Source organism: Colossoma macropomum, unplaced genomic scaffold, assembly GCF_904425465.1.
Source record: "Colossoma macropomum unplaced genomic scaffold, Colossoma_macropomum, whole genome shotgun sequence".
In the NCBI taxonomy this organism is placed as follows: Eukaryota; Metazoa; Chordata; class Actinopteri; order Characiformes; family Serrasalmidae; genus Colossoma; species Colossoma macropomum.
Genome location: NW_023494798.1, coordinates 23,186,823 through 23,197,921, shown reverse-complemented (window position 1 = coordinate 23,197,921; position 11,099 = coordinate 23,186,823). Strand labels below are relative to the sequence as shown.

The window sequence follows — 11,099 nt, the reverse complement described above, 5'->3', positions numbered from 1 at the left end:
GAAGCCTAAGGGTGAAAGAAACGTTTAAAGATAGAGGCGCCTGAACCTTACTCAAGGCCTCTTTAGATTTAGAGGACCTTTCAGGGCAACAATAGAGAACCATTCTTTTTTATTATAGTGGATGCCATCGCCAGTCCTTCCCCTCAGAAGGACTGTATAAAGAAAACACCTCCACCTCCGAGACGAACAAAACCTCAACCTGTGCTCACATCCTGAAATGAACCAAGAACATGTGACTTTGCCTTTCCAAGATCCGCTTTTCATGGTTTCCAGATGATATTTAACTTCCTGGCTGCAGGTTAGACTTAAGGTTGGCATTAAAGATTAACTATTTCAGAACATCTCCCCAATCACAATGTCATATCCCATCATTTGCCTTAATGCATGTACGTATGCTATATGTCTAAGTTTGTAGTCACCTGCATGTTTCTTCTGAAATTAAGAGTATTTTGAGGGGCACTTGTCCCTTCTTTGGTGCAGTAACTGCCTCCACTCTTCTGTGGCTCCAACAGCTAGGCTTTACATTAGATGCTGGAACACTGCTGTGAGGATTTGATTGCATTGAGCTGCGAAATCATTAATGAGGTTAGGTACAGATGTTAGATGATTAGTTCTGGATCAAAAATGCTATGGAGCACTTTACTCCAGAGTGCAGTTCCACTGCTCCACAGCCCAATGTTAGAGAGCTTTATGCGCCTCTAGCTGATGTTTGGGTAGTCTGACCTTAGGCTCATGTGTGGCTGCTCCAGAGCATCCCATTCTGTTAGCAGTGTCAGTGATGGGTGCACCATAATGTAGCTTAATTCAGTAATTAGAATGGGTGTCTGAATACTTTTGGGCATGTAGTGTAGACAGTAATATAATGTAGTAAATTAAAGAAAATATAAAGTATTACAACTGTATTCGTAATGGACTTTGATAGAAAACCAACTTTAAACAAAGCTGACTATTCCCAAAGGGGTGGTCCGTAAGTGAAATTAGTCTGTTGACATCACTTTTTACATAAAACTTAACAGTAGAGCATTTCTGATCATATGCCAGGTGGGGGGCCAAAAGGTGGATAAACCTATTTTATTGTTTATTATACTCGAGCTAATCTAAAAAGGAGGCAAAATTGTGTCCGAGTTATTCATTTATATGTCACAAAGAATAAAGGCACGTCACTATATTATCATGAAAAGTGGTGTCATGAAATGTTCAGGAAAGGTCGAATAAGGTAACGACTAAAACTTGACATACACACTGCGGAAAAATACAGTAAGTCTGTTTTAGTGCGGCCAATCAATGAGTGCTGAAGAAATTGATCAGTATTCAGAAGCTCATTACATATAAACATCTAGTCTGTAAAGTCCCTTTTCCATGTAAGTGGAGCCCACCCCACAGGCTTGTGAACACCTCCGTTCGAAGGGAAAGGCGATTTCTTGTAAATGCCACCGCTTCGAAGAAGTTTTCCGGACTGGAGGCGTCACAGCAGTGGGCGTGTTTTGATTGGATGCGTGGGCGCTGGGGGGTGTGACCACAGGCTCCATTCACACAAAATGAACTGAAAGACTTGCCTCTGTAATAAATCAGAGAGAGCGGCTAGCGATCAAAATCCACTTGTCAGAACTCCGCGCGGAAGTGCTCAGCAGCAGCAACAGAGACCACAACATCAGCAGGACCGAGGTGAGTAGCCGAGCATGAATGTAGTGTTAAAAAAGCTGAAGTTGAACAAAAGTTAAGAGTGATGAGTTAGACTACGAAAAACATAACGTGTCGAATGTGCTGCTTTTAAGATGAATCCCGGAGGGCGCAGACTGAAACAGTGGCTGATCGAGCAAATCAACAGTAATATTTACGCGGGGCTGCTGTGGGAGGATGAGAATCACACCATGTTCCGTATCCCGTGGAAACACGCAGGAAAACAGGACTACAACCAAGAAGTGGATGCGTCCATTTTTAAAGTAGGCATCTGTGTTTATGACCAGATTTGATTCACAAAAAAAGGGAAATAAAAATGTGCATTTGCGTTGAACCGTATTTACGCATCTATTCATATCTTATGAAAAGTAGCGTAGACGCGCTCGAAAAAGCTGCTGAAGAAAGAGCACAGTTGTGCCATCTGATGGCGTGTTCGGACACTACAGCTAAAAACTGGACTTGGATTTCGTAGTTAAAAAATAAAGGCAAAAGTGAAACTGCAGTAGTTTTAAATGTAAGCATGGAGAAATCTGTAATTCTTCATTAGTAATATTTAATGAGTAAAATAATATTACCTTAATAATAATAATTATTATTATTATCATTATTATTTTACTATTACTATTATTATTATTATTATTATTGCATTGACATTCTACAATATTTTTATTACAAAGTCAGTTTATATGCTGTGGGCAAAGCTGCATGTTATATTTAGACTCACACTGGATTGTGTGTGTATGCCAGTGGCCTGCAGATGATTTCGTTGGAGTGAATATTTGAGCATTTCATTTCAGCTACAGTATTCCATGTTGAATGATTGTAACATTAATAATAATATGATAATATGATCATGACCATGTATAATATACTGTGTCCTCTAGGCTTGGGCAGTGTTTAAGGGTAAGTTTAAAGAAGGAGACAAAGCTGAACCAGCGACTTGGAAGACCAGGCTGCGATGCGCCCTTAACAAGAGTCCAGATTTTGAGGAGGTAACTGACCGCTCGCAGCTGGACATCTCAGAGCCATACAAGGTGTATAGGATTGTCCCCGAGGAGGAGCAGAAGCGTGAGTGTGTGTTTGTAACTTCTCAGTATTTCCAATGCCCAGAATTATACTGTTTCTTCACAGAATGCATTGATTTACCCTAAGCCGAATCACAAAAGTAGAGAACTAATTGCTGTACTTTTCACATGGCATTTCTTTAACAAAGATGAAATGACCATTTTTTTTCTTCAGTAGGTAAAAGCACCACCACTGCCTTGAACATGAGCTGCCCACCCGATGGAGCTGAGATGGAGTGCAGTCCAAATCTGCTTGACCAATTCATCAAAGAGGTGAGCTCTTTATTCCAGCTAATCTGTTTTGTTATATGTTCAGTCATCAGCCTTAACCAACACTGTAAAATCTTAAGGTTTTAACTATATTGTACAAGCACTGAGCACAAAAATTGCCCTTTTTCTTGCAGCCATCAAACGATGAATACATTGACATTATCGATAGGAGCCATTCTCCTATGGTTGAGAACAGCAAAGTGCAGCCAGCGCAAGAGTGGTGGCACCAGGGTCCACACAACGGTAAGACTATTTTACTCTGACCAACACACCCATACTGAGACATGTATGCACTGTTCGTGGGAAAACAGGAACAAAGGACCATCATCTCTATCAGTTCAAAGGAAACAGGAAAAAAAACCCTTTCTGATAACAATTAATGCACAGATTTAAGTTTGTCTGCTTTAATTTCTTAGTTGGATCTGTAAGAGTGCTGCTGGCATGCAGTTTCATTATAATAATGTGCAAAAGCCATGTTATGAGACTGCATGTATGTGAGCTAAAAATGCTTTTGTGCTCAGCTTTGCATGCTGAGGAGGGCAGATTGGCTAATTTCCGTTAGAACGTTGCTGACTTGGCTTCTATCTTTGTTAGTCCCATGAGTATTAGCTAGAAGAGCTGAATAAGGTTTTGTTACTCAGAATTATTCGTGTGAAGGGTCACCTTTTTGTTTTTTGTTTGTTTGTTTACTCCTGTGCCATAAATGTGCAAAGTGGAAATCTAATATATGTTTTTTTTCTTCTCCTTTTTTAACATACAGTTCTCCCTATGCTTCCGGATCCTTCACCAATAAACACATTTAATGCTGGTAGGTGGTGCCTGTTCTCTTGCTTGTTATTTTCATAGATGATTCATTTTCATAAGCCAACAAAAGCATGTGTAGGCGGACTCTTTTATGTTTCTTTTGTTTCTTTCAGTGTCTTTGTTGACTTGTTTACACAATTAGCACATACCAAGACAACTATTACAGCTGTGTTGTATTAATCCTCTTAAATTCTTATTTAATAACTAGTATATTGTTCAGTAACTCCTATGTAAGTTGTGTTGTTATGAGACTGTGTTGATGGGTTAAACATAGTAATAAAATCCAGTTTTCTCTTTGTCTCTCCAGGTTTCTCTCAGATGATGATCTCTTTCTACTATGGGGGAAAGCTAATGAACAGCACCCTGACCACTCACCCAGAGGGCTGCCGGATCTCTCCAAGCAATTCTCCTGTGGCCAACCCGATGCTGTATGGCCCAGACAGCCTCCAGAATGTGCGCTTCCCACCCGTGGAGCTCATCGAGCATGAGCGCCAGCGGCATGTCACTCGTAAACTCTTCGGGCACCTGGAGCGCGGTGTGCTGCTGCGGGCCAACCGCGAAGGCATCTTCATCAAGCGCCTGTGCCAGAGCAGAGTATTCTGGAGTGGGCAGGACCACCAGTATAGCCCCAGTCCCAGCAAGCTGGAGAGAGACGCTGTGGTCAAGATCTTTGATACTGGCAGGTTTTTTCAAGGTAAGATCAGATCTGATCTGTCAGTGCTAAAGATGTTCAGCCTGGATTGGCTCACAGAGTTATGGTCACTTGAAGGTCTAAGTGTTCCCTGGATCTCTATCGTCCTCAGCCCTCCAGCTGTATCAGGATAATCAGTACCCGGCCCCAGACCCCACTGTCTCTCTGTGTTTTGGAGAGGAGTTCAGTGACTTCAGCACAGCCAAGAGCAAGTTAATCATTGTTCAGGTAAGAATGTGAATATTTCCCTTCTACCCCACTTAAATATGTTTGTCCAGTTGTATTAATGATTATCTAATGATATTTAATTATTTAAACTCCATTGAAGTTTCTGGATAATATGCCTCAAGATTGTCAACTGAATAATAAACTTTAAGTTAACCTTTATTTTCAGTAGCTAATATGAATGATTCTGTACTTACTAGGAAACTGATATATAAGTTATGAGACTGAAGAACTAAAGTGTAGGCCCACAAACAGGTTCTTAGGATTCAAGGGGTTAACAGATAAACCGTTTTCTTTTGGAAAAGTTCCAAAGTTCCTGAAGCTGACTGTTGTGTGACTTCTGAATGGGTATTTTAACATCCTCTTCAGCACCCTGTACATCAGACTGTGTATAAACGCAGCATTTTCTTTATGAATAGATCACAGCAGTAAACTGCCAGCAGCTGTTAGAGGCAGTGACAGCCAGGAAGACTCAGTACAGCGGTGGCAACCTGGAGATCTCGGATGAGATAGCAAGTGACCAGATGGCTCGCATTTACCAGGACCTGTGCAACTATCCTTCCCAACGGGCACCCTGCTACCGGGACAATCTGCCCATCACTGCCTGAAACACAGCTCTGACATCAGCTCAAATCAAGAGGAACTTTGCAAACTGACTCAAAAAATGTAACACAAGAGACTTATACAATACTGTACAGCATGTCTATAAAACATGACAGCAAGAAGCATTAGCACAAAGGCACGCAGTTAGATAAAGCTACATGTAGCATCATGTTCTCTCAGGGCTAGGGAAAGTAGTTGACAAAACATTCTAAAAAAATGTTCTCAGGGAAACTGTATATTGAAAATGTATTTCACAGTCCTAAAACTTTTGTTTGACAAAAATTCTTGCAAGATATTTGTGGAATTGCATTTTTGCTGTACCACCTTTTTTTTCAAACAGCAGGTCAGTTGTGTGCATGTCTATTGTAAGCCAGTAAGTAGATAGGTTTTACTATCCCAAGTTTTTGTATTAACGCTCTTTAAATAAACATTTTTGTAAGTAGTATGTACTCATTGTTTTTTTGTTTTTTTTTAGGTTTACCAAATAACAATTAATTAATTAATTAATACAATTTAAGAAGCTATTAAATACAATAATAATACTAACACCAGCATCAGCAACACCACCACTAGTACAACCACTACTATTAATAATAATAATATTCTAACAATGGTGAAAAGTAGCAGAATTTCATTTAATGTTCTTTGTACATCATTGTGTAATAGTTACAGTTCAAAAATCAAGGTTTCGTTGTGCCAACAGTAATGCAGACTGCATATCTGATATTAGAAAATATTATTATTATTATCAGTCGTAGTAGTAGTAGTATTTATGTAAGTAATATAAAACTATTATTATTAATAATAACAATAATAATAGTAATGCATGGCACAGTTCTTTACAGATCTACCTCTGTATGTATGTATTTCCAGAGAAATAGGGAAGGAAGACGGAGCCAGTCAGGGGGTAGTCAGGGGAAAAGAGTGAAAGAAGGAAGAGAAAGAAAGGGAGGGAGACTCCTTGGATATAGTGATCCCTGTTGATGACGCACTGTATACATCCCCATTTCACTTTCTCTCTGCTCTGCTGACACATACTCTAACAGGGCTAACAGGACAAGAAGAGGAATGGAATCCCATCACACTTCAGTGGAGGCCTAAGGCTTGCATAATGACTGAGTAGATTACTGAATATTAGAAGAAGAGCAGTTCACCACTGTAAGCTGGAGCTTAAAGTCTGTGAAGTGTGCAGTACACAATATTTTATTACCTGTCCTCATTGTTATCTGTATTTCCTCTTAAGTTGATTCATGTTTCCCATGATAGGCTGATGAAGCAGAGGAAAATAGGTATCTCACTCCAGCGAGCACACACACAAACACACACGCACACATACACATGCTCTCTCACTCTCTGTTCCTCTTACGGGGTTCATGGTGCTTTGATGAAAAGGTTGGGGTTATCTGAGAGAGACGGAGAGACAGAGTACAATAAATGCGTGGGTGAAAGCTTTACAGTCCTGCGTTTCTTTGGAACATGAAAAGAGAAGGTTAGATGAGCAAAGGGGATTTCTACAAAGTACCCAAAACGGAGGCTCATAAGACTGGCAACACACGTGATGACAGAGGACAAGTAATCTCATCTGAAACTGATGAATGATAAATGTTAATTTATCACCCAATAAACCCACATACCCTTTAAGCCCACTTGGACTTACAATAGGAAATATTCTAAAAACTGGCATATCTAAAAAAGGGGGACAACTCATCCAGTGAACAGTATAAAATTTAATCTTGAGAAATTTGTGTCCATGTGGACTGAACACATGGCAAAGTGACCATGAAAGCTTTGCTTTAAAAGATGGTCCTGGAAAGTTAGATTCATTATTTATTTATTTATTTATTTTTTGCATCTGATTTCTGTGGGACAAACACGGAAATGTTTATTCACAAAAAATAGATGAGTAAAATAATTACCCATACGACAGTGTTGCTCTAGATTTAGATATGTTGCTTCTCATTTCAAAAGACAGCTTCTCTGGGCTAGCTGATAAAGACAAGACCACACAATCTATAGCAGTCTGGCCATTTAGTGCTATTAAAAAAAAAAGGTCATGTGAGATGGAATCCCAGTCTCTCTATACAATGGAAGTCAAAATTCTGACACAATATGAAACCTGAGTTGAAGCTTTTTATCTGGGTGAAATGTGAAAATGGTGTATTGTTCTATTCCTTACTAAGAACTAGAACTAGTTTTCAACTTAGAAGCTCTTATTTCACTATACACAATACAGTGAAAATGATTTGTGATGCCATTTATCTGAACAGTAAATGTTTATTTGTTCAAATAACCATTTCCAAACTATATAACCATTTCCAAAGCGCTCCCTTTGGAAGTTCAGTATTTTCAGTTCCATCCAGTACCTAGTTTATCTAATCAATACTTCATTAAATTACATCAGGTGTGCTGTGGATGGAATTTAATAAGACCATGCATTGGCTAGAGTGTACTGTAAAGTTTCAAACAAACAAATCTTATATTTTATTGTATTTATGTTTATGTGTACTTATTATATAGTGAGGAGTTTCATTCCTAAATGCTGTACATCCTTTTTGTATCTGAATTTGGATATACTGAGTTGATATAATGATAAGAGTTATAGCTGATGTACAGTCATATACAAAAGTCTGAACACCCCTGGTCAAATTACATGTTTTGTTGATTTTCTCAGTGAAAATAAGTTAACACTTCCTCTACAGGGAACTTAAATATGGCATTTTTCTAATTTCTATGTCTTTTCTGAGTATAACATATTGGGGGAAAAACAGAGAGTAAAAATCTTTTGCACAGGCCACAGTTCATGTTTTTCTTTGTTCATTACGTTAACCTGAGCAAATAAACAGTAATTGTGAATTAAATTGTGCAGAGGTGTGTTCTCTGTTAGAAAATCAACAAAGCAAGTCAATTGATCAGGGGCACCCGAAACCTTTGTGTCTGGCTGTACAATTGAAAATACATTTTTATTTCTTTAATAAAAGTGGTGTTAGTCATGATAGCACTGATATTTTACTGCCAAAAACACCACTGCTGCCGAGATAAAGTATTTTCTTGGCTGCCAAATGCATTTGCATAGCAGTGTAGGTTGTTGTTGTTTTTATTGCATTTTGTAATCATGGTTGGCTACAATTTAGCATGACAACACCTTTCACACTTTTATTTGTAGACCGACATCATTCAAATGCACATCAAATTTCAAAGTGCATCCTAATGAAGAATGTTTACAGAGAATTTCTTTTCCATGTCTGCATTGCTCTTCAGTACCCAGCACAGGACTAATGGACATCAAAAAACATGTTTGATAAAACAGAATCACCTTTAAACTCATCCATTTACAGATATTTCTACAGTTTTGTAAAAATAAACATAAGTAAAAAACATGGATAACTAAAAAAATAAATAAGTTAAAAAAATTAATAAACGATTATTCAACTAGTGAACAGAGGGAACAGCCCTAGTTTGAAAGGCAAAAATGTTTATGAACCCCTTTAATTCCAGGTTTATTACATCCTACATTCTAAGGCTTACAACTCAGTGACTACATATAAAACAACGCAAACCAACTGAGTTATTCTTAAGTGGCAGGAGTGAGGAATGAAAGTGCTTCTTAAAAGTGTCTTTCTGTTGTTCTTAACTTGTCAGTCATTAAAATTCTAATTCACAAAAAATCATTATATTGCATAATTTATGTACTGTTTACAGCACTGGCAATATAACATGTCACTTGACCAGGAGTATTCAAACACAAACACGTCAAAAGAAAAAGAAAAAAGTATATAGATTTAAAAATATATATATATATATATTTATATACACATACGTGTGTGTGTGTGTGTGTGTGTGTGTGTGTGTATGTATGTGTGTGTGTGTGTAGCTGTGCAAAAGTCAGAGATCAACTTTCATTTATTTAATTCAAAATGTTGGGGTTACTTGGATCACAAAATGCAAGCAATTTTTTTTTTGAAAAAGTCAAAGTAAGTTTCCTGAAAAGAATGGGAGCTGTAATAAAGGCAAAGAGTGGACACACTAAACACTGGAAATTTTGAAATTGTTTTAGGCTTCTGTGCAATTTTCTGTTAAATGTATGTTTTCTGTTTTGTTTTTTTTTTTTTTGGTAAAAACCCCATCCAGTCATTTAATTCGGACCAAATTAAAATATTGGATGGCCTACCTGCCTGTCTACCTACCTACCTCACGACCTGCCCACACGCATGCACTCTGCACAGGTACTCATTTGCGCATGTACTGAGTCCGTCATATGGATCTACACACACACACAGCTAAAAGGTGAGTTAGGTTCCCAAGAATGGCAGAGAAGGTCACACAGGTGCCTACAACAGCTTGCACAGCTAAGGAAAGAAAGACAGAAGTAGAAAAGGCCTCGAACAAAAGAAAGTTGGATAAAGCAAGAGGTCAAACCAGAGTGAACATTGGTGTGGCTTTCCAACAGTGGTGAAACCTGAAGGAGCTGAAAGACCTAGAAAACGATGTCAAGGTTGCTATTTTTCTGTTGGACAGGTTATTACCTGGTTTGTTTTGTATAATATGGGGGAATTTGTTATTTTCCCAAACCATGTAGCCAACGTAGATAGCTACTTACATAGCAACATTATGTGTTAGTCCAACACTATGTATTAGTCTGTTCATGTATTTTGGGGGAATGGCTTTGGAAGGAGGGCTGAAAGTAGAGGGAGAGATTTTTTTTCAGTTGGATTTTTTCAAAAGCTAGCTTACACTTCCTGATTTCTACAAAATCATCTACTCCAGCTTTAATGGTCATTTTGAAAGGAACTGAAATAAATGAAGAGTGGTCTCTGGTATTGCATAGTACCACCACACATATTCTCACAATCTTAGCCCAAAATACTTGGTCAAACATGGAAGTTGTTTAATACGTATCCTTTTGCGTGTAAAACATTTTGAGATCTCTGACTCATAAACATCACCAGATGTGGTGATCTAAGCCTGCACTCTTCTTCCTTCTTTTTCAGGTGTTTTTAACTTTCTGTCTTATCCTCAGCCTGTGAAATGCATGCTCTTAGATACAGATCAGGTGACTGCTTTGCTCAGTTAAGCTGCCCTGAAATACCAGTTGACTTCCAGAGCTGTTTGGTATGTGCCACTTTCTTTTTGCACTGTGCAATTCAGTATTGCATTTGTGTGATTTTTTTTTATTTGGCCACTCATCATTGAAAAATTGTCACTAAAGGAAAACATGATGAAATACATGAAAAAACACAAAGTTTGTATTGTGAAGGCATGCATATGCCTTCTTCCAGTGCACATGAAGCCAACTCCTGCATCCTTTTTGACCTCTCAGTCAAGCAGTTTCATCAAGCAGCTCAATGCACTTACGCTTTTAATACTCCTAATGCCAACATAACAAAAGGTGCAAGATGCAGTCGCACTGTAGAGAGGAAGCCCACTATCTACTAACCTATTGACAGCATGTTCAACTGTACTCCCACTGAATCTCATTATGGATAAAAAATGGTATCACTGAGATTCAAATTCTGTGGTCTGATACATGGTGGCTTGTATGCTGTGTCTTTCTTATATGGCAGACATTGTGTTCCTAACTGGCTGGAGTATTGCTGAGGGGTTTCTTCAACGGAAAGGATCCTCCAGCTATAAATTAGTGCAGTAGTAAGTAAGTGTAAGATCTTTAGGATCTAAGAATTTACATTCCTTTAGACTCCTTTCATGTAGTGAGGTCACAGAAGTGCTGTTCTTCTGATGCTGCAATCGAGATACACAAAAGTACA

At 38.4% G+C, this 11,099-nt stretch overlaps 1 protein-coding gene across 2 annotated transcripts; it reads left to right on the top strand.

The window, feature by feature from the left end:
• Window positions 1-1,532: 1,532 nt before the first annotated feature.
• irf8 (interferon regulatory factor 8) lies at window positions 1,533-5,773 on the top strand. Of its 2 annotated transcripts, none has more exons than XM_036585563.1 (9): window positions 1,533-1,665; window positions 1,776-1,943; window positions 2,565-2,748; window positions 2,923-3,017; window positions 3,149-3,257; window positions 3,775-3,822; window positions 4,126-4,512; window positions 4,622-4,737; window positions 5,154-5,773. In XM_036585563.1, exons 2-9 carry the CDS (start codon window positions 1,776-1,778, stop codon window positions 5,340-5,342), a joined length of 1,296 nt encoding a protein of 431 aa, XP_036441456.1. In that variant the 5' UTR covers window positions 1,533-1,665; the 3' UTR covers window positions 5,343-5,773. The 2 variants fall into 2 exon arrangements, with proteins under 2 accessions (XP_036441456.1, XP_036441455.1); XM_036585562.1 differs by having other exon boundaries at window positions 2,920-3,017.
• Window positions 5,774-11,099: the final 5,326 nt, after the last annotated feature.

Excerpts from the sequence above, each read along its gene's own strand:
- irf8 (XM_036585562.1), top strand. The coding sequence starts at position 1,776 with ATGAATCCCGGAGGGCGCAGACTGAAACAGTGGCTGATCGAGCAAATC. Across the intron at positions 4,513-4,621 it reads TACTGGCAGGTTTTTTCAAG|CCCTCCAGCTGTATCAGGAT; the intron begins GTAAGATCAGAT and ends TATCGTCCTCAG. Across the intron at positions 4,738-5,153 it reads GCAAGTTAATCATTGTTCAG|ATCACAGCAGTAAACTGCCA; the intron begins GTAAGAATGTGA and ends CTTTATGAATAG.